General features: G+C 40.3%; 3 protein-coding genes and 6 pseudogenes across 4 annotated transcripts; 7 read left to right on the top strand and 2 right to left on the bottom strand.

Moving 5' to 3' along the window:
• Window position 1: 1 nt before the first annotated feature.
• On the top strand, window positions 2–1578 carry LOC149106305 (uncharacterized; annotated as a pseudogene).
• A 3360-nt stretch (window positions 1579–4938) lies between these two features.
• Window positions 4939–6614, top strand: LOC149106304 (uncharacterized). Its single transcript, XM_089297347.1, has 3 exons — window positions 4939–5071; window positions 5604–6166; window positions 6426–6614. Exons 1-3 carry the CDS (start codon window positions 4939–4941, stop codon window positions 6612–6614), a joined length of 885 nt encoding a protein of 294 aa, XP_089153473.1.
• A 23-nt stretch (window positions 6615–6637) lies between these two features.
• Window positions 6638–8233, top strand: LOC149106303 (uncharacterized). The gene is made up of 4 exons (XM_089297346.1): window positions 6638–6658; window positions 6894–7077; window positions 7470–7673; window positions 8001–8233. The coding sequence occupies exons 1-4, from the start codon at window positions 6638–6640 to the stop codon at window positions 8231–8233; spliced, it is 642 nt and encodes a 213-aa protein (XP_089153472.1).
• LOC149106302 (uncharacterized) lies at window positions 8123–14980 on the bottom strand (annotated as a pseudogene). The gene is made up of 4 exons (XR_016210042.1): window positions 11497–14980; window positions 11198–11303; window positions 9992–10529; window positions 8123–9113 (listed from the first exon to the last, which is right to left on the bottom strand). The product of XR_016210042.1 is annotated as an uncharacterized LOC149106302 (transcript).
• LOC149106301 (uncharacterized) lies at window positions 14151–15260 on the top strand (annotated as a pseudogene).
• Window positions 15261–18549: 3289 nt separating this feature from the next.
• LOC149106296 (uncharacterized) overlaps window positions 18550–25359 on the bottom strand; it is a 21339-nt pseudogene continuing 14529 nt past the window's right edge.
• Window positions 20376–21381, top strand: LOC149106300 (uncharacterized; annotated as a pseudogene).
• On the top strand, window positions 22832–23367 carry LOC149106299 (uncharacterized). Its single transcript, XM_089298854.1, has one exon. It carries the CDS (start codon window positions 22832–22834, stop codon window positions 23360–23362), a length of 531 nt encoding a protein of 176 aa, XP_089154980.1. The 3' UTR covers window positions 23363–23367.
• The window catches only part of LOC149106298 (uncharacterized), a 1086-nt pseudogene continuing 281 nt past the window's right edge, over window positions 24555–25359 (top strand).

Here is a 25359-nt window from a genome sequence, read left to right as displayed (position 1 = left end):
AATGATGCTGGGATCAGTCAACAAGGCCATCGGGGTTGATGGAGTGACGATTGACAGCCTCGACAGAAATTTCCGGTTGGAAACTGAAGTCACGAAAGTGGATCGTGGGTCTTTGTTATCACTTGAAAACCCAAACTACGCTGAAGTTATCCAAAAGTACCCCCACCTTACAGGCATACAGATGACAGATCGAGATGACAAGCCCGAACTTCCAGTTCACATTATACTGGGCGTGAGCGACTATGCCAAAATAAGAACAGAGATCAGACCAAAGATAGGAACCCCTTGAGAGCCTGTGGCAGAGTTAACGAAATTTGGCTGGACAATTATGTCACCTGGAAAAGAAGTGGACATCTCTAGTATGCTTCTACCTCAAACAGCAGCAGCAGACTACGAACAGCTTTGCAAACTAGACGTGCTCGGAATACAAGACACAGCAACTGGTGATCAAGCAAATGTGTACGAAGAGTTCAAGGAGCAGTTAACTCGAAGCGCAGAGGGCTGGTACGAGACAGGTCTGCCCTGGAAAAGAAACCACCATCCCCTACCCAATAACAAGGCAGGAAGTTTGAAACGACTGGAAAATACCGTTCGAAAACTGGAGAATCAGGGTCTTTTAGAGCAGTATGATGCTATCATTAAAGAGCAACTTGATGAGGGAATCGTAGAGCCAGCCAAAGAGCAGGTTGTGGCACGAGAGTTTTACATGCCACACAAACCCGTGATCAGAGAAAGTGCTGAAAGTACGAAGCTTCGTAACGTCTATGATGCTTCAGCTCGGGCGTATGACAAAGCACCCTTGCTCAATGATTGCCTTCCTAACGTCCGTCCCTTCAAAATCAACTGTGATCAGCACTGATGCGAGCAAGATTTCACCCAGTTCTTACAACAGGGGACATGAAGCAAGCCTTCTTGCAAGTCAGGATCCGCATGCAGGACCGTGATGCCATGCGATTCCACTGGATTGCTGACATTGAGACGAGGGGGGTGGAAACTTTGCGATTTATGAGAGCTCTGTTCGGACTTTCGTCATCGCCATTCCTGCTAGGGGGAGTCATAAAGCAACACTTAGAGAACTGTCGCAAAGCCTACCCAGAGACTGTGAACGAGATTGAGAAGAGTTTGTATGTTGACGATTTGATCAATGGTGGTCCTACTGTGGAGGCCGCTAAACAAGTTAAGGAGACCTCAACCGAAGTATTTGCTCAAGGGGGATTCACACTTCACAAATGGCACTCAAACGCCACGGAGCTAGATGCATTGAGTGCAAATCAGATCAGTGAGACGCAATAGACCTATGCAAAACAGCAATTAGGCGTTCCCCAGAGGGGGGAGGGGGCGCTCCTTGGAGTTCCATGGGATAAAGAAAAGGACACTATCGAAGTCAATTTCCCTGTAGAACATGTCCAGCCCACCAAGAGAAACTTCCTGATGAAGCTGGCCAAAGTTTACGACCCCCTCGGGTTCGCCTCGCCCACAACACTGAGTGGGAAACTGTTTTACCGCAAGGCCTGTGAACTGAAGATAGCAAGGGGCGCAGAACTACCAGAAGAACTAATCAAGCAGCTGTCACAATAGGAAGAAAGTTTACTTCCAAGCATAACCGTGCCCAGGCCTCTCACGGCAGAGAGAGAGAGAAAATTACCAACATCGACCTGCACTGTTTTGGTGACGCGAGTGGTAGAGGAGTTTCAGCCGCCTTGTATGCTGTAGTCACACAACCATCTGGGGTCAACGTGGGGCTTGTAACTGCGAAGGCGAGACTGGCAAAGCATGTCATAACAAGTTTTTATTATAATATTTAGAAGATTTGTTTGTTTAAGTTCAAGCACGTTTTTAGTAATTATATTGCTTCGCGAGCAGAAATTTGCGTTGGGTGTTATAGCCACATCCTGTGACGAATATTAAATAGATATGACTCAGATTAAAGCAATCAATTGTTAGTGGTTTTAGGATCAGTGTAATCGGATTATACTCGGTAATTATCAAAGAATAATTGTAGCCCACGCTAAGGAAATTAGTATCAACCACAAGCGTTGCGCGTTAGGAGCTTAGAAAAGACCGCAGAGAAACAATAGTGAGCCTTAGCCAACTTAGGTTTGGGACTGGACATACGTAGCCAAGGCGTTTACGCTAGTGATAATAAAGTCTAGTGAATATTGTAATAATAATAATAATTAATAATAATAATTTATGTCTAGCGTATTACATTAAAAGATCTCAATGCTCTTACAGAATAAAAATGAGAAAAACATATGGAGGGGGAATTGGGACAAAAATGCCATTGAATCACATTTCATGCCATTGGATCATCGATGCTATGTCATTGGATCAAACATCGTTCTATCCGACAATATTTTTCATGTCATTGGATCGTATGTCATTCTATCGGACCATATTTTTCATGTCATTGGATCGAACTTCATGCCATTGGATCGGACTTCATGCCATTGGATCGGACTTCATGCCATTGGATCGAACTTCATGCCATTGGATCGAACTTCATGCCATTGGATCGAACTTCATGCCATTGGATCGGACTTCATGTTATTGGATCTGACTTCATGTTATTGGATCGGACTTTATGTTATTGGATCATATCATTCTTTTGGATCGATTTCATTTCATTGGAGCACTTTTATCGGGTCAGCGGTTCATCATAAGAAATAATATTTCCCAGAATGCATTCAGGCACAAAGTTCCCAGGGTGCAAACCGGTTTGAAGTGGTTTCAACTCATTCCATGATTCACACAAGAGCGGGAAAGTTGGGTAGTGCTGGCATATATTTACATAAAATTTATAGCAGAAGCAAAAAAAAAACATGGCAGAAGAAGAAAACTTGATGTTCAAGACACAGTCCCTCCTGTGAGAAGTTGTAAGTCACCTGGAGAAAACGGAAAGCAGTCCCCAAGGCGCGGAGCCTTGCGAAAGCGACGCGCTAGACCGACAGCTGCCGCCATGGCACGTGGAAGCTCCAAAGATGTCAGCCTCTATGGAATTCAGGTAATCGTAAAGCGCCCCTAGAAACTACCCGGGTAAAGAGTTTCCGCTTTTGGCGCTGTGTTTTTATTGCAGATAATTTCTAAATCTGAGCTAGAGGTGCTAGCTTCAAGTTCGGTCATGTATGGAACATAATTTTTCTCCTGTTTGTATTTTGATAGAAACAGTTAAGCTTATAAAAATGCCCAAGTATCACTGAACGTCTGTATGCGGCTGTTTCCCTTATCGTTTTCAGATTATAGCGATACAAGCGTTGTACGCTAGCGACGTTTTGAGCATCGGTATTTTAAGCAGTTTTAAGTGATTAAAAGCTCAAAATTAACTGGTGTAAAAAGTACTTTTGGAATTTACACTTTTTGTACCACGAGCTTATATTTGTTTCTATACCCCTTATAATTATATCCTAACCTAGTCCTTTCTAGCATTGAAATTCTGAAGGGGTGCCAATAAGAGGGAGCAATTTTTTAATTTGCATTATCCGTTATTTTCTTCAGCATGGTTGAAAGAAATATCCTGTTTATTGTATTATAATAAACAAGTATTCACCGAAGTGGAGGTGAATCGTGGTGGATATTTACCTCTCCACTTTGCGGTTCGGTAAATATTCACATTACTTTCGGTACACAAAGTGACGGGCAAAGCCATTTTGTTTCTCTTCGGCTGCTCAGATAGTGCTTTGCTAATCACTCCGAGTTAACCAGTCAGCCTGTGCGGAAAGCACTATTCACTTGTGTGGTATATACTAACAAGCATTATACTCTGCTTTGGAAACCAAAAGTTTTATTGATTTTCAGGAGAAGATTTCCAGGATTGTGTTCATCCCGTACAAGCAGAGGTCAGCCACTCACAAAACATTAACTTAACAGGAGCATTAGTTGATAATTAATTCATTATTTGAGAACTGAATTCTCCAAACTATGATGATGCTCTGATGCGGAAAGTTAATTATTCCAGCTTAAGTGATTATCCTCAAATAGTCAAAAAGTAGCCAGCTGTTCTTGCGTTTTACAGCATAGTTATATAGCACCTGCAGTGTATGCTAGATTTCAAAGTGTAACATTCATGAAATATACTTTTCTTCCAGAGATGGAACATCAGCACTCCCTGCTTTGAGAAAGGTGATTCTAAATAAGCTCAGGGATTTACTTAAGCAATGACTCAATCACTGATCACAGGTTTCAGTGTATAAAAAAATTGTTATTTTTTTAATTTATTTTGGTTGGTGTATTTGTTTCAGTACTGATACTATAGTTATTAATCAACTGTTTAAATCAATTTACTTATTGTCATAATTGTTATGGTTTTTGTCATTGTTATTATTTACATTATTTTATTAGGCACCAGTAGTATCTGAAGGTCCAGCAGTAGATAGATGCAGAGAACAATCTGAAGAGGAAAGGTGTGATTGGAAGAAATTAATATTGTAGTTAACATGGGCTCATGAACCCATTTATCAAAAGCTGCCATATAATTTTTATTATGTAAAAAAAGGTAAAAAGGTCTGTGGCTGAAAAGTAAATGAAATTATTGAAATCTCTGGGAATGTCCTCAATCTGAATAAAATTTTTAATACTTTGCTAAAAAGTTGTAACATGGCATGCTGATAATAACTCAATAACCTATCATAACTCAGCTGTTGTTATGGTGACCTCTTATCTGAAAATGATCACAAGTTGGTTATCCTTGATTGGGTATTTGTTTCATACTATTATTGTATCAGCAACCAATAAAGAGTGGTAGTACTGACCCATCTAGGTGTAAAGGGCTGGAAAATGATGGGAAAGTATCTTGCAGCTATTATAGACAATATTTATTAATGTTGACTTAATTTCTTCCTGTGCCAATCATTAGAATGAAGAGATTGTAAATATGGTCTGACTCAGTGTCCATCCACCATTTCTGCATTATCAACTGGCGATGTAGGCAGCAGTACTGACATGTTGAGGGAGTTATGTCCAGATGCAACTTTGCAGCAGATCTCTCAATCATTGTTCAATAACAATGGAGATGTCAACCTTGCTGCACAGGAGTTGTTAGGATTATTTCTTGAAATACCAGACATGGTAAACGGTGAGTGTTTCTCCTTGGGTTCATAAATTTTCCACTCCAAATTAATTCCAACAAAGTCAAGATTTCCCATTGAAATTCCCGTAAAAAGTGCAAAACATCCACACAATTTTTTTTTTCTGATGGCATAAGCGCTTCTCCCCAAAATCCAGGGACTTTTATTTTTGAACTGTCAATCGCCCCGCACGTGTAACATAACTTCCGGTTCACTCTTACGTGTAACATAACTTCCGGCTCGGTCTTTACAAAATTTCTTTTAGAAAATTAAGAAAAAAGGAACAGAAAATAATCCCTAATAGTGAGTATTGAGATTTATCCAGCTACAGGAAAACTTATTTACATACAGCTGAACTCACCTGAGCAAGCAAATTCGGTTAGCAACCCCTTCTATAAAGGGCCATTTGAACCAAAATACCTAATTTTTTGAAGTCAAAATTCACAGTAGGCAGCCAGCTTAGACATGATTACTCATTGTCGTGATGACTGTTTTCATTATAGTAATTTTTATCTCTCTTGCTGTATTACAATTTTTTAGGTTATGAGGACCACGACAGCGACGCTGATCTTTCGACTCCAGCATTCACATCAAAAACAACACCAGAAAAGATGAGAACTTATACCCAGACTTTCAGTCCCATGGATGCCTTAGAAGATTTTCAGAGAAGCAACATGCAAAGGGATAAACCAAGAGAGCGTTTCTTTGTCAGCAGAATGGAAGGAAATGAAGAGCTCAAAAATGATATTTTGGGTTTGTATAAAGACCCCCGAAAGAACTTGAGAGTACCACCCAGGGTGCGGTTTGAAGGTGAAGGAGGAGTTGGTGAAGAAGGAATTCATGGTGAAGGGAGACCCATTTTGTTCTTTGAAGGAGAGCTTGACCATTTACTTCCCATACACAACCAGATTGGGCAGCAGATGGGAGCATATACCGCCATTGGCAAGATAATTGGTCACTCCATATTATATGGAGGGCCTGGTGTTTATGGACTCTCTCCCGTGGCAAAGCACTACTGGTCTCATGATGACCTGGCAAAGAATCCTCCCCCAATAGTACTGGAGGATCTTCCTGATCTTATCCTGCGGGAGACCATACAAGAGGTTTGTTAGGGTTTGAAATAATTTTCTGCTATAATAATTATATTTAAAACTGGATTATTGGTTAATGCAATTCCAGAGTTTTAATTGGCTTAGCCATTGTGGGAAATGGGCTAATATACCATGAAACACAAATATGGTACCTTAGGTATAAGTGTCAGCGAAGAACAGGCAGGGAGCTCAAATATCGCAATTCCTTGGGTGTTTTTAATAAAACAAGCATTTGCACTCATGGCATAGTTGCTAATTATTTTTTCTACAGCTTAATACAGTGAAAGCTAGTGCAGGTTACGTGTACACTAAAGTCATCTATCTTTTAAGCTACCCATATAGTTTTCTTCCCTATTCATCAATGGATAACACTTCAATTTCCATGTTTTCTTGCTCTGAATATGATCATGGACATCTTGCTGAAGACAGCATACAAGAACCCAAGCCTTTGCGACCATAATCTAGGGTATCCAAGAGGGTGATATGACATGCCACCACATCAGAGTACATGTATAAGGACTGAGAAATAATATTGAGGTTTTGTTCCTTTTATTTTTTTAAGACATTGCTAGAGGATTATGTCAATGAGGAATTAAGTAATGACAGATTTTACACTTCAAAGCACAGTTGGGATGGTCAAGTTTTTTAAGTGCATGCAAAAAGACAAATTTATTTTAAACACATATTTTGACTTTAAATTAAAGCTTGGATGTAACAGATCTTTGTTTGGATACAACAGTTACAACAGTGGAATGCTGATGAAAAGATTTCAGATGAACTAAGAGCAAACCTAGCTACCTACATGATGGAGGCTGGTTTGGAACCTGAACTTCTCTGCAGTGGTAGAGATGTCCTAATGCAAGGACTGCTTTGGTACTTTGTAATTGATAAGAGAAAACGTGAGCTGGATGACATGTTTAAAGGTAATACCGGTAATGACAAGATTATTTTATCTGCGGTGTATTTATTAGCATATTGAATGTTTTACACATGTACTTTCAGAATGTGGCCCAGATAAACACTGAGTTGTCATGCTTTTGTAGGTTGTGATTGAATGAACATTGTCCTGAAGATGCCAAGAAACAGGGCTAAAATTTGTTGAAAGATTTCATGTATAGTACACCTTTGATGTGCTGGTTTTTGAAGGTTTTTCAATCCTGGAAATGGAATACCAGTAGCAGTCTGCATGTGTTTAAATGTAATGATTCCTACATTTAACTCTTTTATTATTAAAATTAAAATTATTATTATTATTTAGTAATATTATTAATTATTATTATTATCATCATTATTATTATTATTCAAATTGTAACAGGAATGAATGAGGTGACGTTGCAAAGCTTCCTAACCCAGCAGCCATCACTGGTAGAGATTGTTTTTCCGCCTCATGCTGCAAAGCACATATCTGCTACAGAATTCCTGGCTAAAGTTACCTATGACAATGAAAGTGGAGAGAAAGAAGTCCAGGCAAGAATTATGTTTGAGCAATATGTGCAGGAAATTGCCCAAAGAAAGGAAGGTATTTATCTGATATCAAAGTGGGTACATTAAAAAAATAACTTCACATTGGAAGTTTTTTTTTTTCATTTGGTTTCACCTTCTTCAAAAAAGATAATAGGTGTTAGAGTGATGACGGCAATAACAAGTTGGTCTTAGACATTCTGGTGCAGGGTTAAGGGAAGTGTTGTTCATCAAGGTCTGTGTCCATTAATGGTCTGCAACATAACTGTAAAATTTAACAATAATAGACTTCAATGTCAATTATGACGGAACCAAACACATTCATAAAACTGCAATAGAACACAACCAGTGCCCTCTAACAATAATCATTACACTAAACTTGCAGGTGAGACACGGCTGAATGACTTGTGCTGCTTCTGGACCGGATGGGATTTCCTACCTCCACGAAAAGAGATCTTGGTGGTTAAGTTTAATACAAATGAGAGCAGCCAGTTACCAACATCAGAGTGTTGTTTCATGTCTTTATTGCTTCCCATTGGCCATAATACATATCAGGAGTTCATGAATTGCATGGACACTGCAATCCGATATGGGTCAAAAGGATTTTCATTTGCATGAATGTGTCTTTATCATACAGGTGTACAATTTTCACTGTTGTGTTTGTTTTTGCAATGTTGAAATTCAGAAATATAAGGATATCATATGATGGTTTTAATTGCATGTAAAAGGCCTGTGTTATTGCATTTCAGTTGAAATGGTAAATTTTAGTTGTTTTCTTGTTGTTCAGAGATTTTCAAGTTATAAATTTTTAGGTTCCAGTTTTATTAGAGCTTTTTTTATGTAAAAAGCCACATTGGCATTCAAGTATGAATCATGTGATTAAAATGACATGGGATACATACATGTAGTTACATTGGTGGGAAGTACCCAGTAGGTCATTTATACCAGATAACATTGGATTAACACAACATTACTTCTTTGTTAGTAACACACAGATACCAGTAGGTGCCTAGTGCAATGAGTTGATAATGAGTTGATTTGTCATCAATAAAAGAGAAACAAGTATTTGCTAAACTGTATCTTGATTAGTACTGAGATAACAGTAAACACAGTTATCATTGCTCTGGTTTAGTGCTGGAACTAGCATGCCAGAACACAATATTCCCAGGATTTGGTTTTAGAAGGTTATTTTCTCTCGAATTTGTTCTCTGACTAAACTTCTGAATCACAAATTTAGACTCCTAACACCTCCTGCCAGTCATGGCCAGAGACTGACTGTTCACTGCAATGAGAGTCTCTCTGCAACAAAGTTGCAAGCACTCAAGTACACATCAATCCCATAACTATTGTCATGCTGCATTGGATTTATGGCATGGATCAGGTCATGATAATCACTGTCTGTTAGTGGGTTCGGAATATTCGGGATGATCACAGCCTCCTCATCTCGACAACTCTCTGGAAGGGGCCCATCACAGTCTATGCCATAGTCATCCCAATTCTGCTAAGGCAAGATTTATACAAAATGAATGAAAGGAACAGGAAATTACAGATGGGTGATAGTCTTCATATATTGCCCTTATTTACAGCTCTGATTGGCTAGCTTTGTTACTTTCTTGTTTCTGATTGGTCCACGGCAGTGAGATAAAATATATTTTAGCCTGCTGAATTCTCCGTTAGCACAAAAATATGCCACAATAACCGATGAAATTATTATAATAAACCTGTCTGTTGTCTAGATACACAAAAACATCCCAAAGAGAAAATCTTCCACTAAATAATTTTAAAATAATTATTGTTGGCCACAATGGATTAGAAATTGGGTAGCTTTCACTTTGATGGCACTGAATTTTTAAGAGACTTGTAAAGCAATCTCAATTTGTTTTCTTTGATAATCTTTATAAATTCTACTTAACAATTAGATTACGAGCATGAGATTTCTATTGTGTGATAGTTGATGAGGGCAAAGCCCAAGTCAACTATAACAGGATCTAATAATCAAGTGAATAATCTTATTGTTTTGGTATAAAGCAACTAGATGCTCACAACTAACAACAACACTATCCAAATCTTTACAGTCACTAAAAACATTTCGCAAACGAGAAGAAGCAGGTGCCATTTTCTCGATAACTGCTACTTACAATCAACAACAATAGATAGTAGCAAAGCCAATCAGTGAACAGCATTCACGAAGAATACTAGTAAATTTATACATACAAAAGTTATTCATCAACGAAGCTGTGTACTAGAATTCCTGTATAGAATTCCGAAGACGGGGAGGTATATAATATTTTAACGCTGAACATCCTTAAGCCATTTCAAAGAGATTGTCATTGGCCTACAAATGTTGAGGGAAATAAGATAAGAAAGCTCTTCCACCTGTTGCTCCATAGAAACTTCCATGATTCTTGCATTGTCAATTAAATCAATTATCCAAAGCTGGTTTGGTGTTTTGTTTCTTGCAGTTCTGATTGGGTGATCATTCCAGGAACTTGCAAAATCATGGAGGTGCTGATTTATTCTTGGTAGAAATGTGTAATGCACACAGAACATGTGGATGTTGTTGGACAACTCTAAATGCCCAGATTCCTCAAGAAAGTAGAATACTGAATAATAAATGTAGATACAGCTTGCAAACAAGTCTCTCCACAATCGTTCTATCCGTTGATTGTGTACACTTGGCCCAGTGATTATACTGCCCCTTCCTGGTCCTCTTGCTGGGTGAGTAAGCATGTACCACGCAACATTCACATTTTCCACTCCGTGATCTGATCTTACTCGTGATGGCAGACCATGGACATTGATTGCTTCCAAGAACAAGTCAAGGACAGTGTCAGCCTGATTGCTTCCATTGCATCGAAGAAACATGATCTTTCTAGAAAATCCATCAATACACCCATGTATGACAAATTTCCACCTAAAAAGCAACATGGACATGATGTACAAAAGGAGAAAATAGCAAATAAACAAAACACCTCAAGTGTTCCTATCAATGGTGAATTAATGAATTCATTTACGGAGATTTGACTTCATTCTTTGCTTCAATATTCTATTTTTGAAAGGAATATTTCAATGTTGAAATGGCAACTTGATTCAAAACAAAAATGTTGATTTCATGATGCCTGACTTAGTGCAACAAAATATCCCTAATTTCCATAAAAACAAAAACTGGGTAACAACATTTTTCCCACTTTCTCTTCTGCCAGCAGCATTTTGAGCCTTTTGAGTGCACTAAAATCTCTGCCTCTCTCTTTTTCTATCATGAGAGGGTTAAGAAAAGCAAGTGACAAACAAAATGATGAGAAAACAGTGTGTGACATATGACAGTTTACCAGTTACAGTCAAAATTATGCAAATTTTGGCCAAATTCCCACATGCTTATTGCGTGAAGCCAGACAACAATCCAATCAACAATCAAGTCGCCATTCAATGTTGAGATATTCACTTCAAGAATGGAATATTAAAGCAATGAATATAATCAAATTTCCGGCAACGAATTCCTTAATTCATTAATTCACCCTTGAAAGAAACACGAGCTGTTTTCATGGTGAAAAATTGTTTTTCAATTTTGGCAAATACACATACCTCACCAGTTTATGGTGACCATCCATGTGCCAAAGGGCTAAAGGGGCCCTTACACTGTAAGATCTTCTGTGTGTCACACGAATCTGGAGACCTCTGACAGCAGTGCCTACAACATGATGACAAGCAACCCAAAGGAAAAGGTGTGAAACCTTCTAATTGTTAACAACTTGATTGAAAATACATGCAACATTTTTAAGCCACTTGTCCTTTCCCGGAGGGTGGCTGCTTAATTGGGGTTCTTCTGTATTAATGACCCACCTCCCACCTCTTCTCTTACTGTCTTGACATTAATATATTACCTTCAGGGTCAACTCTTCTCATTGCTTCTCTGATTCTTTATTCTTGAATTTTGTGGCCCTTGGACAGGAGATGACCACGCATGGACTTGTACCCACAATTTGGGAAATTATGAAGTATATCCTGGATGACAGCATCTAATTCTGCTTCACTCATACTTGAATAACTTGCACGAACCGAGATTCCAAATTCATGGAGTCTTCTGTACACTGTTTTATCACTGACTCTAAGCATCTTGGCTATGTCAGCGCCCTTAAAACCTTTCTCAAGATAATACTCTAGCTGGTTTCGGCTGATGTCGAGTTTCGGCCTTCCTTTACTTCCAGTTGCTATCACTGCTCTCGTAGTACTGTAGTCGTCGAAGGAATCCTCATTCACCATCTGTAATATTAGGTGGCGAGCTTGAAGCAAGTTTGGGAGCAATTCTTCTTCAAACATTCCACCCAGTCTCAAAATCAGTGAACATAGCCATTCAACCTTATATAAGCTATAATCAAGACCTGTATTCGAATTGAGCCGATTTATAACATCGACAAGAACGGTTTTTACGTTGTTTACTATCAGTTCTCGTACCGTTTGATGCTGACCTTCTTCAGTGGCCGCCATTTTTAAAAATTATGCCTGAAAAGCACCCTGGGAGACAATTTTTAGGTAGGTACTTCTTGTATGATATTTATAATGTACCGTATTATAATGCACTTGCCGACATGAGGATTTGGGCTTTTAAATAATGTAAGATCAAATGAAACAAAGATATTGTGGCACACGAGATATTATGGTCTGATAGAATGATGTATGATCCAACGACATGAATTCCGATCCAATTACATAAATTCCGATTAAGTGACGTACAGGACAGCACCCACAGCTTCCATTAGAATGATGCATGATCCAATAACATAAAGTCCGATCCAATGGCATGAAGTCCGATCCAATGGCATGAAGTTCGATCCAATGACATGAAGTTCGATCCAACAACATGAAGTCCGATCCAATGGCATGAAGTTCGATCCAATAACATGAAGTCCGATCCAATGGCATGAAGTTCGATCCAATGACATGAAGTTCGATCCAATGACATGAAGTTCGATCCAACAACATGAAGTTCGATCCAACAACATGAAGTCCGATCCAATGACATGAAGTTCGATCCAATAACATGAAGTCCGATCCAATGGCATGAAGTCCGATCCAATGACATGAAGTTTGATCCAATGACATGAAGTTTGATCCAATGACATGAATTTCGATCCAGTGACATGAAGTTTGATCCAATGACATGAAGTTTGATCCAATGGCATGAAGTTTGATCCAATGACATGAAGTTTGATCCAATGACATGAAGTCCGATCCAATGGCATGAAGTTCGATCCAATGACATGAAAAATATGGTCCGATAGAATGACATACGATCCAATGACATGAAAAATATTGTCGGATAGAACGATGTTTGATCCAATGACATAGCATCGAAGATCCAATGGCATGAAATGTGATTCAATGGCATTTTTGTTCCAATTCCCCCTCCATAAAAACGATAACGAAACCAATATAAGGAAAATATATTAAATTACAATGGATGATAAAATACTAAAATTCATCATAAGATACTAAAATTCATTATAAAGATACTAAAGATCATTATTAAACAAAAACGTTTTAAGCTTAGTTTTAAACGTATCCACTGATGGGGCACTTCTCACATCAAGTGGGAGGCTATTCCACAGTGCTGGCGCACAGGATGAAAAAGCGCGTCCCCCGTAGGTCTTTGTTCTAAACACCGGTATGTGCCGTCCCAGGTGATCATTATTTGAACGAAGACACCTTATCGGTTGACGAAGATTAATAAGTTCCGCCAAGTAACAGGGTGCTAAACCGTTTAAAATTTTGTAAGTAAAAAGTAAAATCTTAAAAATAAAACGCTTGCGCACGGGCAGCCAGTGAAGCTTGCGGAGGATTGGCGTAATGTGATCCGCTCTCCTTGTTTTTAAGTCAGAACGATTAGAGCGATAAGATTGATCAGAACGAATGTACGAACGAAGCTGCAATAAAGTGGAGAAAACGACAAATACAGTCCTAAGTGTTTGTTGAACCAGCCACTGCGGAAGATTCTGCAAAAAAAAAGGCCTGAGCATCCCCCGACTGGAGCTGGTTTCTGGTCATATGGCGATTAATCTGATAACAAACACAAGAGACGCGCTGGAGGGCTTTCCTGTCGGTGAAATGCACTGTTGGCTGGACAGTACAGTCGCCTTGCACTAGATACAAGGAGCTGGAAATTACAAACAGTTCGTCAGCAGCCGGGTTAGCAAGATCCATCAACATTCAAACGTACAAAGGCGTCACATGACGAGTCAAGAGAACCCTGCAGACCTGGGAAGTCGTGGTGGAAGTATGCAATGAGAGGAGCTATGGTGGAGAGGACCTAAATGTTTAGCAGAGAAAGAAAGCTGGCCATGCGACATTATGACGAACAGTACTCTTGAAAGCCAAGCAGAAGCAAAAGTGACCCGAGTAGTATTTGCCGGAGACCGAGAAGTGACAGACGAGTTTGACGGACTGCTAGAGAAGTTTGCTCTGTGGAAAGTGTTGAGAGCTTGTGCCTGGATTTCGCGTTTTGTAAACAACACCCGCAAACACGAGGAGCAAAGGACAAATGGACCCCTCAGAACTGACGAGACTGAGAGGCAAACACTTTTCTGGGTGGCACGTGCTCAAAAACAACGCGAAGGGAAGCGAGAAATTTGAAGATCGACTACAGCTGAACCTACAAGAGAGACAAGATGCGCTACTGGAGTGTCGCGGGAGAATCCAGGGAGATTATCCCATTTATCTCCCGGACAGTCACCCCTTCATGGAGAAACTAACAATGTTTTCTCATCAGGCCACACTCCATGGGGGAGTTGGACTCACTGTAACAAAAGTGCACGAACGGTACTGGGTACCGAGACTTAGACGACTAGCGAAGAAGGTGATTAAGAAATGCTATGGATGCAAAAGGTTCCAGGCAGTTGCATTAAAAAGCCCACCTCCTGGGAATTTACCGAGAGATCGAACTGAAGGAACAGCAGCATTTCAAGTGATCGGTGTTGACTTCGCTGGCCCTCTGAGGTACCAAAAGGGAAAGAAGAACGAAGGCAAGGCGTACATTGTACTCTACACTTGTAGTCCAACATGTGGAATCTATTTAGAGCTGCTGCCAAACATGGAGACCACAGAATTCATTACCAGTTTGAAGAGGTTCATCGCACACCGGGGACGTCCAGAAAAGATCTACTCCGACAATGGGAAAACGTTTGTCGGCGGCGCGAACCTTCTCAAGACCATTATGAGTGACGAGAAAGTTCACGATTACCTGGCGACGCACAGAATAATGTGGCAATTCAACCTAAGCAGGGCTCCCTGGTAGGGAGGGCAGTTCGAACGCCTAATCGGACTGGTCAATTGTGCGCTGTATAAATCCATCGGTGGTGGCTTACTGACATGGGCAGAGCTGCAGGACGTTTTATTAGACGTCGAAGTCGCACTCAACAACCGCCCCCTTAGCTACGTGGAGGATGATCCACAACTGTCAGTTCTCACCCCTAGCTCGTTGCTTTTCGGACCACCAAACCTCCTACCGGAGTTAGAGCACTATCATCTAGAGTCCCCAGACCTCAGGAAGCATGCGAAGTACCTCAAGCGCTGTAAAGACGCAATGTGGCGACGGTGGACGGATGACTATTTACGGGGATTACGCGAGCAGCATCACCTTAAACCAAAGTGAAACCAAAGTGACATAGCAGTGGGTGACATGATGCTGGTAAAAGACGACGATACAAACCGCGGGAAGTGGAAGATGGGAATAGTGGATGGGCTAATCACTGGACAAGATGGTATAGTGAGAGCTGCGAGGATGAAAACCGCAACTGGGTCGTACCTTGAGCGAGCGCTACAAAAGCTCTACCCTCTTGAGTTGTCGTGTGATTATGAACCCCAGAGAGCACAGAATGTATTAAGCGTCAACGCAGCAGAGTTCGCCCCAAGGAGAGAAACGAGGCAGGCAGCACGGGATGCCCGAGGACGCATTGCTGCACTTGCAAATGACGAGAACAATTACGTAACATTCGCTTTATTTTAAATTGTGGACAATGTAATCATAGTTTTCGTTTCGAATAGAGTAGTTTGACAAGTTTAATAGACATTTTCTCTTTTCAAGACAAATTGGGGGGGGGGGGTCAATGAATTCGGAATTAAAATTAGCTCCCATTTTTTTAATAATGTTCAATTTTAATGTAAGTTTACGTTAAGCCCTGTTAAAGATTCACGGCTGCGCTACTCATAGGTGCATGACAAAAAAGGAAATTCATATCGTGACAAGGACCGTGATAGTAATCAACAACCAGACAGATTAATGTAACCAAGCTTGAGCGACAAGTTGATCACGTGAACATAGAATACATTTACAATAAGGAATGGTCTGTAATTCAGAGTAGAAAACCAACGTATTCGGTGACGGTTGAGATTTTTGGTGAGCTTTGTGACGAATAAAAGATTTACGACGAGACTAGTGTTGGGTCAACTGGTGATTTCCAACAGCCCCATACATTTTAGCAAATTTTCGTGACCACTGTCACCTATCTCTAAGATAAGATTTCCTGTCACAAGCATAAGAATGCGGCATTTGCATCGGTTAAATATGAAGCAGTCTATTTTACTGTAAGTCGAGTTTGCCACCAACTGACATTCAAATTCATGCCTTTAGTGATGTACCAAAGACCTATGCTGCTGCCATGTATTTGCGCTCAGAGTATGAAGATGGACATGTTGCGGTCCAATTACTTTCGTCAAAAACAAGGGTGGCACCCATCAAACAGACTACTTGGTACACCAATCTCAGCAAGACTTTTCTGCAACCTGTTGCAGTCACTCCCCGTGAAATCAAACAAACCTTCTGGGTCAATTCTACAACCGTCATTTGCCGAACAAAGCAGGGGAAGTCCTGGAAACAATATGTTCAAAATCACACTCCAGAAGTTCATAAGACCGTACCCGAGGCTGCATGGAATTACTGTCCAGGTTCCAAAAATTGAGCTGGTCTACATCTTGTGGCTTATCTGGACAGGAACTTTTCGAGAACTGACTGTGGTAGAATGGACCAGAGTTTCTAAAGAACCTAGACAGCAAATGGCCAAGTCACCTCAAGTGCAAGCAGATAACAAAGAAGCTATGATTAAACTAGTTAAATGCCCCCTGCTGTGCTCGTGACTCATTTTCTGTTGAACACTTAAGAATGTTCAACAGTAGAGTAGAGCAGAGCAGAGCAGAGGGGAGCAGAGTAGAGTGAAATAGAGAAGATTAGACTGTACTGTAGCAGAGATTAGAGAAGAGTACAGTACAGTATAGTAGCATAGAGTAGAGTAGAGTTCTGTAGTGTGGCGCAGAGTAGAATAGCAGAGTAGTGCAGTACAGTACAGTATTTACAGGGCTACATGGAGGCAGTAGAGGCACAGAAACTCTACTGAAAATTTCGAGAATTTTTGGGACACATTTGACGTCAGAAGGGCTTGGGGTTGTCTCTGTCGTTTATCTTCGAGAAATACAAAAAAATCAGACAAACCCTACAGTTAACTCCATGACACTGTGTCATAACAGAGTTGGTCTGAATAATCTGGCCAAAGAATTTTGTTGTAAGGAAACTGTGTGATGCATACATACTGCAGTCTATTTGCACTCAGTGTATGAAGATGGACATGTTGAGGTCCAATTACCAGATGTTTTCTCTCCTTGTTCACTGTTCTTCGTTAAGTGTCTCTTGGTGGTCCTCTTCAGCATTTGCCTTCGGGTGCCATGTTAATACTTTACTTTGTCTGTTGAAGCAATTTGGTTGTTAGATCAAAGTTCCATCTCACCAAAGCGTTTGCAGAATGCTGGAAATTTGCAGTCATCCTTATATGCATGTCAGCCTTATATCCATCAACAGTTCACAACTGCATTAAATGGCATTATTTCAACGTTCTGGCAACTAAGCGATCAGATGTACATTGTAAAATAAGAGACTTGATTCGTGATTAAAATCTGCCTTGAATGAGAACTTTAAGAGAGAAATTTTTTTACTAGCTTTGTTATTTTGTTGTATCAGGTGAACGATAATGATGATGATGTCGATGAATGGAATACCAAAGAAAACCAAAGAAAACCAAAGAATATTCAGTCCATCCTGGACAGTTTGTATTTCAGAACAAGTTTGAAGTCCTAACTGTATCAGAAAAAAGGGCTTGACGACAATGGCTTGGCAACATCTCTGATCATGCGTGAAACTGAATCACAACTCCCCTTTGATAGCCTCCTCAAGGCCTTCAATGTGATTCCAAATTGCTAACATCATGCTTTACCATAAATTATATCTGCCTTTTCTTACACTGTACAGCTGTGAAAGGATATGCAGCAGTGGGGTGCCAGAGCAAGCCAGCTAGGTACCTTGTGCACATTTTTGCCATCTAAGTCACCTACACAAATTAAAGTGTCCCTATGAATGACACTTTTTAGTTGCAGTTATACAACATACAAATAAGTTTTTCTTCATTTGTAATTGTAATTGTAATTTTTGATACATATTTGTAACATAAGAGACTTTTTTGATTCATGATTAAAACCCGCCTTGAGAACTTTAAGAGTGAGAGACGTTTTCTTTACTAGCTTTGTTGTTTTATTGCAAAAGATGAATGACGATGATGATGATGGGGAGGAAGAGGAGGTAATTAAATTTTAAAAGTACCACTATAAACTAAGCATGCCAAAAGAAACAGCACTGACTCCCCTCAACTAAACTTCCATTTCAATGTCATCACTGTCAAGTAACCAACTGCCACAATGTAATTCCACTGATTCACATTAGCGCACGTTATTTGGCCACCACCACCACAACAATAACTCTTTTTAGTTCAATGGGAACAAAGAACTATGTTTCTGTAACTCCTTTGTCCGTCCTCCATGTGCCTTGTAACATTTCCTTTGACTCACAAGCCATTGGCCTAGTAAAATGCCTTAACACCATCTCATTTTCACCACCTATATTTCAGTCAGCCCACTCTTCATTTGTACCCTGGTCACCCACTACTAACAACTCACTTTTTCAGCTTCATTACCAGTCTCTTTACATACTCCCGCCATTGTCCTTTGACAACAAAACAATTGCCGACCTGGATGAGACCTATCACATTTTGGATGGACAACTCACTAATCAGATTCAAGACATTTGCAAATGCGTACAACACCTGTAACCAGTATCAACTTCAAAAGTCACCAATGTTTTAGCTTTCACAGCCTTTGCTCTAACTTAAATTCATTGTACTCTTTTTCTTTTTCTTTACTTTTAACTACAGCGTAATGGCATGGTACAGCTCTAAGGTTCCCACATCCCCACACGCTCTCAAACAAGGTGCCCTTCAGCTTTGCAAACACTATAAGAAATACCTTTGGTCTGAAAGAGACCATTTTGCACACCTTTTGTATTCCCTTTGTCCAACTAGATGTTACCATTATTTCTTCTCTTTTTTGGACTTATAAGACTTTGCTCCCTTTCCTCTTTTCATCACTTTCTATCATACAGACTGTTGCGCATGTTCACTGGCATAGCATCACAAAACAGAAAATGGATCTTTGTTTTTAAAGATTGTTAAGATTTTCTTTGTCTTTGTTTGCAAATTGGACAGTTTTTAACATTGCCAGGGACCGTTTACCCTATGTCATTTTTTCTGTTCAAGGAGGAAGCCCGGCCACCTTCACCTTTGGAACAAACGTTCCATTTGACAAGCCGGACAAAGCCCAAAGTACCTTTCACAACGCCACACGAAATCTTCAGTCTTCCCATGGTTTTGCCAGGGCTTTCCTACGACAGCCGAAAGCTCCGGAGACTACCTTACCACAGAACCTAAGATCCTCTTACTGGTAAAAGGTCACCAGAAAGGAGAGTTACTTCAAGGGCTCATCCCACAAGATGGCATCATGACTAACGTTGACATTCACAATTTTGAGGACTACGGATGTCCTAGTGCCTACTTGCTGGTCGGTTACCGCTCGTCCACCAGTGCTCATGCCGCCGTTTTTTCCGCCTGGCTTTGCGGCAGATATCAGACACATAGAAACAAATTTCAAGCCCCAACAACAGCACAGGAGAGGGAGGAGTGGGTGCATGTTTCCACCCAACCTCTTTGGGTTTATCATTTTGTAATATTATAACGTTATTTAGAAGATAATGTATCATGCTGTATAGTTAAGGATGATACTTTTGTCTCTGCATAATTTGACATGAAATGTACTCACTGATTGACACTGTTTTGAAGAACATCAAACTATTGATGGGTCTGCAGTTAACATTGCTCAAAATAAAATAGTCGCCAAACTCAGAGCAACCAGCTGAAAAAGGAAACTCCAATTTAAGGCCAGTGAAATTGAAGCAGTAAAGGAACAGTGCCAAACAAAAATGTCCCAAAGTGAAACTTAAGGCAATGGGAGAGAAAGAAAATGCACCTGCCAACGACATTGAAAAGAAAAAACCCAAACCAAAGAACAGTCGAAAAGAGGAGATTGCCAAATCACAGGCTGCCCAGAATGCTGCCCTACGTTTTTATAATGCAAATAGGCCTGGTGATTGATGTGTCTGCATTAAAAGAAAAAACAGTCCAAGTCAAGGTCAGCTTCCACACAGCGCATCACCTTTGCAGCCCCTTCCGACTTAAAGTTTGGTTGCCCATCAGATGTATCAACAACACTCAAGTTACCCTTTACACCTGCGTCATCATTTTCCACTTCATCGCCTCTTTCATTGAGATCTAGCAACATAAAATACATATTATCTCCAGCATGTACAGCAACACAGCCAAGTCAGGAAAGCTCATCAATGCATAGCCTTTTGAATACCCCACTTGATGACTCACCAGACATCATTCAGCTGTGATACAATTCTCTCATGTCCAGTGGCATAGGAAACACCTCACCATGATCACCGAGATCACTATTTAAAAACCTCCTTGAGATCCTTCAGCAGAGCAATGCAAATTATGGGACAAAACAACTCAGGCAGAGGTTTGGTGTTTAAACTGCAACGTCCTCAGTGAAATGATTAGGGAGCTTGAGCAAAAGCTGGAAATTCTGAGTGAGTAAAAATTAGTTCTTTTACTTTCTCAAGGCTTACGTTGTTCTTCTTGACATAAACTTATTTTTCAGTTGCGTGCTTGCATACGTGTTTAAACATTAGATATTAGGTTAACTTAAAATTTCTGGTTGGTTTTAAATGGATATGAATACTTTAATAAACATAATGTGGATAGATATTAAACGTTCCTTAAGCTTGAAATTCCTACTAAGAAGTCTTCTTTTCTTATAGAACCTCCCCGTGAAGTTTCTGTATACTTTCAAAAGCTATTCAGCCTAGAAACTGGGGATACCACTTCATTACAGGTGAGTAAAATCTGAATTCTGATTTAAGGGGGAGCCACATGACATTGCTTACTTTGTGGTGTGTTTGCCCAGCCTTTTGGTCAGTAAACAGATTTTACCATTAGATGGGCAATTCTTCTTAACAGTTGTTATGTATATCGTCTCAGAAATCGCCAGATGTCCTACATGTACCTACAAAAGATCATTATGGTGGAGACCATTTTACCCCAGCAAGTGGAAAGCAAGCACTGTACACTGGCTCCGGCATCTCTATTTCCTTTGTAGAGCCACTCACAATCTTAGCCAAGTCCATCGGAGAGCCTCAGGAGCTGCTTGGACAATTAGTTACTTACTTTCTTGATGATGCGACATTGGCCAAGTCAGTTCCTTTACAAGAAAGCCACACGAAGGGTAAAAATGTGCTGGGCCAGACAATACCAAATACAACAAACATTTACTTGGATTAATCTATCCAGGTTTGCCTTATAGCCCTTAAAATGTTTCCAAAATGATCGAGGAACTCCTCGTCCAGCTCCTTCAACCACGAGTCTGACTCATGCCCAGAAGACAAAAAATGTTGAAATCAACTGCAACTTCGTCACCAAGTCCATTTTCATTAGCTTAGAACTTCAGAAAGATGGGGCAAAGAAAAAGAAAAGCCACTCATTCTGTTGTGTTAGCAGATTTTGCTCTTTTTTTTAGGTGCGACTGTAGCTCTTCCAGACAAATCTTTAGTCATTGGCTGATTTCATTCTGGATTTGTCTGGGCCAAATCTCAAATTGCTCTTTAGTGCGACTTGGCCCATAGTACGTCCCTGATTGACCAAAATCACTGGATTCTGTGACAAAGGTGGGTATGTAGGTAGCTGGAACTGTTGTTTAGCTGGTAAACCTGCTCCAACAGTAAGATGAGGAGTGCGGGACTGAAGTAACTGACTTCCCAAAACACTGTTCGTGGCTATGAAGTGTACAGAAGCTTGGGGCTCATATGTGGGGTTGCCAAGTGTATTGTACCTCAGAAGGGCTGGGGTTGTCTCCTCATGGTGAACTCCACGACGCTTTGTGCCATGACAGAGTTGGTCTCAATAATCTGGCCAAGGAATTTTGTTGTAAGGATATCTCTTACACACTGAATGCAGAGGTTACAGAGGCTATGGTGTCACTGAGTAACAAGACGGAAAAGTGTAGGCATGTGCAGACAAGGCCTGAGAGTGTCAAATAGAGATACAGTGCATATGAGCTAACGAAGTTCCCAAATAAACGATCTGGAAGAACGTTAAGAGGTGGAAAGATTTGGTGTGCGAAGGTTTATGGCAAGTGACTCTGACAAAAGATTTTACACGAGACTTCCGATTATGCAACTTTTATTACTTTGTATAACTTTGTTGAACCAAGACCGGGATTTAGTCTCAATTACTATAATTTCCATACCAATGCTTCTAAACATCCCTCTTAAATTGTTTCCAGAGGAAGGACAACGAATCTGTGTGAACTCAATGAACTTTTTTTGTATCGACAAGACTGCCTCTGGGTTTGCTGGAGAAAGACCTTAGTGACAGGTTTAACATATCACAGCGGGAAGTATCACAGCGGGAAGTATCACAGCGGGAAGTATCACAGATATTTGCTACCTGGATAGACTGTCTGTGTTATTGTCTGGGACAGCTTACTTTTAAAAGTGAAACTACCCTTACCAATAGCATATTACTAACAGCGTATAGACTCCTAGCGTACCAGGCGACCCAAAACCCCAAAGAAAAGCGTACGAGTGGCTATCTTTTAGCCTATTAATCGCCACAATCAATCACCAATAATTGCTTCAATAGCTAGTACCAAGATGATGACGAGGAAGATGAAGCACTTGCGATATTGTCGGCCAAGCTCACCTCGAATGGACTGTCAGTCTTGAAGTTGGCCATGAGTCATGTACCATGTACGTACACAATGCGTTGCACGGAATTCCAAGGCTTTCCTTTACATACTGTTTTAATCCATAAGATTGTTACTGCCTGTTGTAGCTCTCATTCCCTTGATTCACTCGCCGATGTTCATTTACATGTCAGTTACCTTGAAAAGTATTGTATGGAATTCCTCTGTACTCCCAAGGTTCTACCGTACAACAAACTTTGGAAGCTGTGTGAAAACAGTGGATACCATTACACAAGATTTTTGTCACCTCCGTTAAAATCTTGCCTGAACTGTGGGGAAGGCATCACGATGCACAACGCACCCTCGAAAACCAAATCGTGCACCCTTGAAGGCCCTATTCCTGCGTTAAAAATTACCCTTGAGTGCAAAGGGTGCAAAAAAAGCTATGGCATAACGAGATTCACGGATAGTACAGTAACCCATTTCTATCCAAAGTCAATCTCAAGTGATGTGATACAGATGCCAAACACCTCATACATGACTCAAGAGTTGTACAGGTGGATACCTTCTCTCAGGTAGGTAAAAAGCCCATATGTTTAACGGATGGATGGATTGATTGATTGAAGTGGATGGTAAGGTTATTATTATTATTATTACTATTGTTATTATTACTATTATTAATATTATTACTATTATTATTATTATTGTTATTATTATTGTTATTGTTATTATTATTATTATTATTATTATTATTATTATTAGAAAAAAATGGTTTGGCATCTTCATCTCCAATCATGCGTGAAACTGAATCACAACTCCCCTTTGATAGCCTCCTAAAGGCCTTTAATGTGATTCCAAATTGCTTACATCATGCCTACCATAAAATATATCTGGCTTTCGTTACAGCTGTACAATGATATGCAGCAGCAAGCTGCCAGACCAAGCCAGGTAGGTACCTTGTACATATTTTTGCCCTCTAACCCACCAAGACAAATTCAAGTGTGCCTATGAATGGCACTTTATAGTTGCAGTTATACAACTATCAAATAAGTTTATATGCGTTTGTAATTGTTTGTGATTGAAACCTGCCTTGAATGATAACTTTAGGATTGAGGGCCTTTTCTTTACTAGCTTTGTTGTTTTATTGTAAATGCAGCAGCAAGCTGCCAGACCAAGCCAGGTAGGTGCCTTGTACATATTTTTGCCTTCTAACCTACCAAGACAAATTTAAGTGTGCCTATGAATGACACTTTATAGTTGCAGTTATACAACTATCAAATAAGTTTATATGCGTTTGTAAGTGTTTGTGATTGAAACCTGCCTTGAATGATAACTTTAGGAGTGAGGGCCTTTTCTTTACTAGCTTTGTTGTTTTATTGTAAATGCAGCAGCAAGCTGCCAGACCAAGCCAGGTAGGTACCTTGTACATATTTTTGCCCTCTAACCCACCAAGTCAAATTTAAGTGTGCCTTTGAATGGCACTTTATAGTTGCAGTTCTATCACGTGACTAAGAGACAGGAGATCCCATGAGATAGCACAGCGCATGCGCTAGATCATTGCACGGTTTGCGCTAGAAAGCGAAGGACCTACTTTACGATTTTCCACAACTTTGGTCAAAGATTCTTTGCAAATTCGAAGGAGATATACGAAGTACATATCGACACACGTAGGCGAGCCAACGTGGTCGGCTTAACGAACGCCTGACTTATTGTTTTATTGCGCTTTAATGTAGTTGAAGCGATTTCGTGTTTCCCGCCACAAGACACTGTCATGGCGGATGAAGAATCCTCGGAGGCTATTTTAAACGCCACCACTCATCCAGATTTACAAACTATCTTTGTTGAATTGCTCGGCGAAGTGAAGAAGATGAATGAAAACTTCACGAACATATCCTTCGTTGATGAGGATGAGCCCCTGTTGTCTTCGACAGCCCAAAACAAGGACGAGGCGGCAAACGATATCGATGGCGTAGAAACCGCCTCTCTGGATGCTCAAGTAACGCAACTTAAGGCCAAAAAGCCAGACTCTGACCTACTGGCTGCCATAGTCCAAGATCTGAATGTCAGAGAAAAGACAGGCTCCGCTATCAGTGACGGCCTGCCAGAGATTCTTTCTTCCCTTTTGAAAGACAAATTGGCCGATGAGAAAATTCAATCGAAGATTGAAAAATACCCACGTCCCTCGAATGTCGAAGGACTGCGAACACCTCGTGTGAATTACCTTATTTGGAACCAGCTCCCTGCACAAGTCAGGACACAAGATTCCAAAATGCAAAAGTCACAAAATGCCCTCGTTGCATCTTTAGTCGCTAGAGTAGAGCGACTGAGCTGGTGTTGAAGGAAAGTAAGGGTAACAAGGAGCTTGTGACCTGCATGACTGACGCCATTGCTTTGGCGATCCAAGGTTGTCATGACATGAACAACACGCGGCGACAAGCTATGAAGAAGGAGCTGAACAAGGATTACGTGGCCTTGTGCAATAGCTCAACAGTGGATGCGTCCTCTGAATGTCTCTTCGGGGATCTTTCCAAATTGGCGAAAGATATTACGGATGCCAAAAAACTAACAAAGAAAGA

Source organism: Orbicella faveolata, unplaced genomic scaffold (assembly GCF_042242905.1).
Source record: "Orbicella faveolata isolate gen_17 unplaced genomic scaffold, um_ofav_v1 contig_3, whole genome shotgun sequence".
Taxonomy (NCBI): domain Eukaryota; kingdom Metazoa; phylum Cnidaria; class Anthozoa; order Scleractinia; family Merulinidae; genus Orbicella; species Orbicella faveolata.
This window is presented reverse-complemented; position numbering and strand designations above follow the sequence as displayed.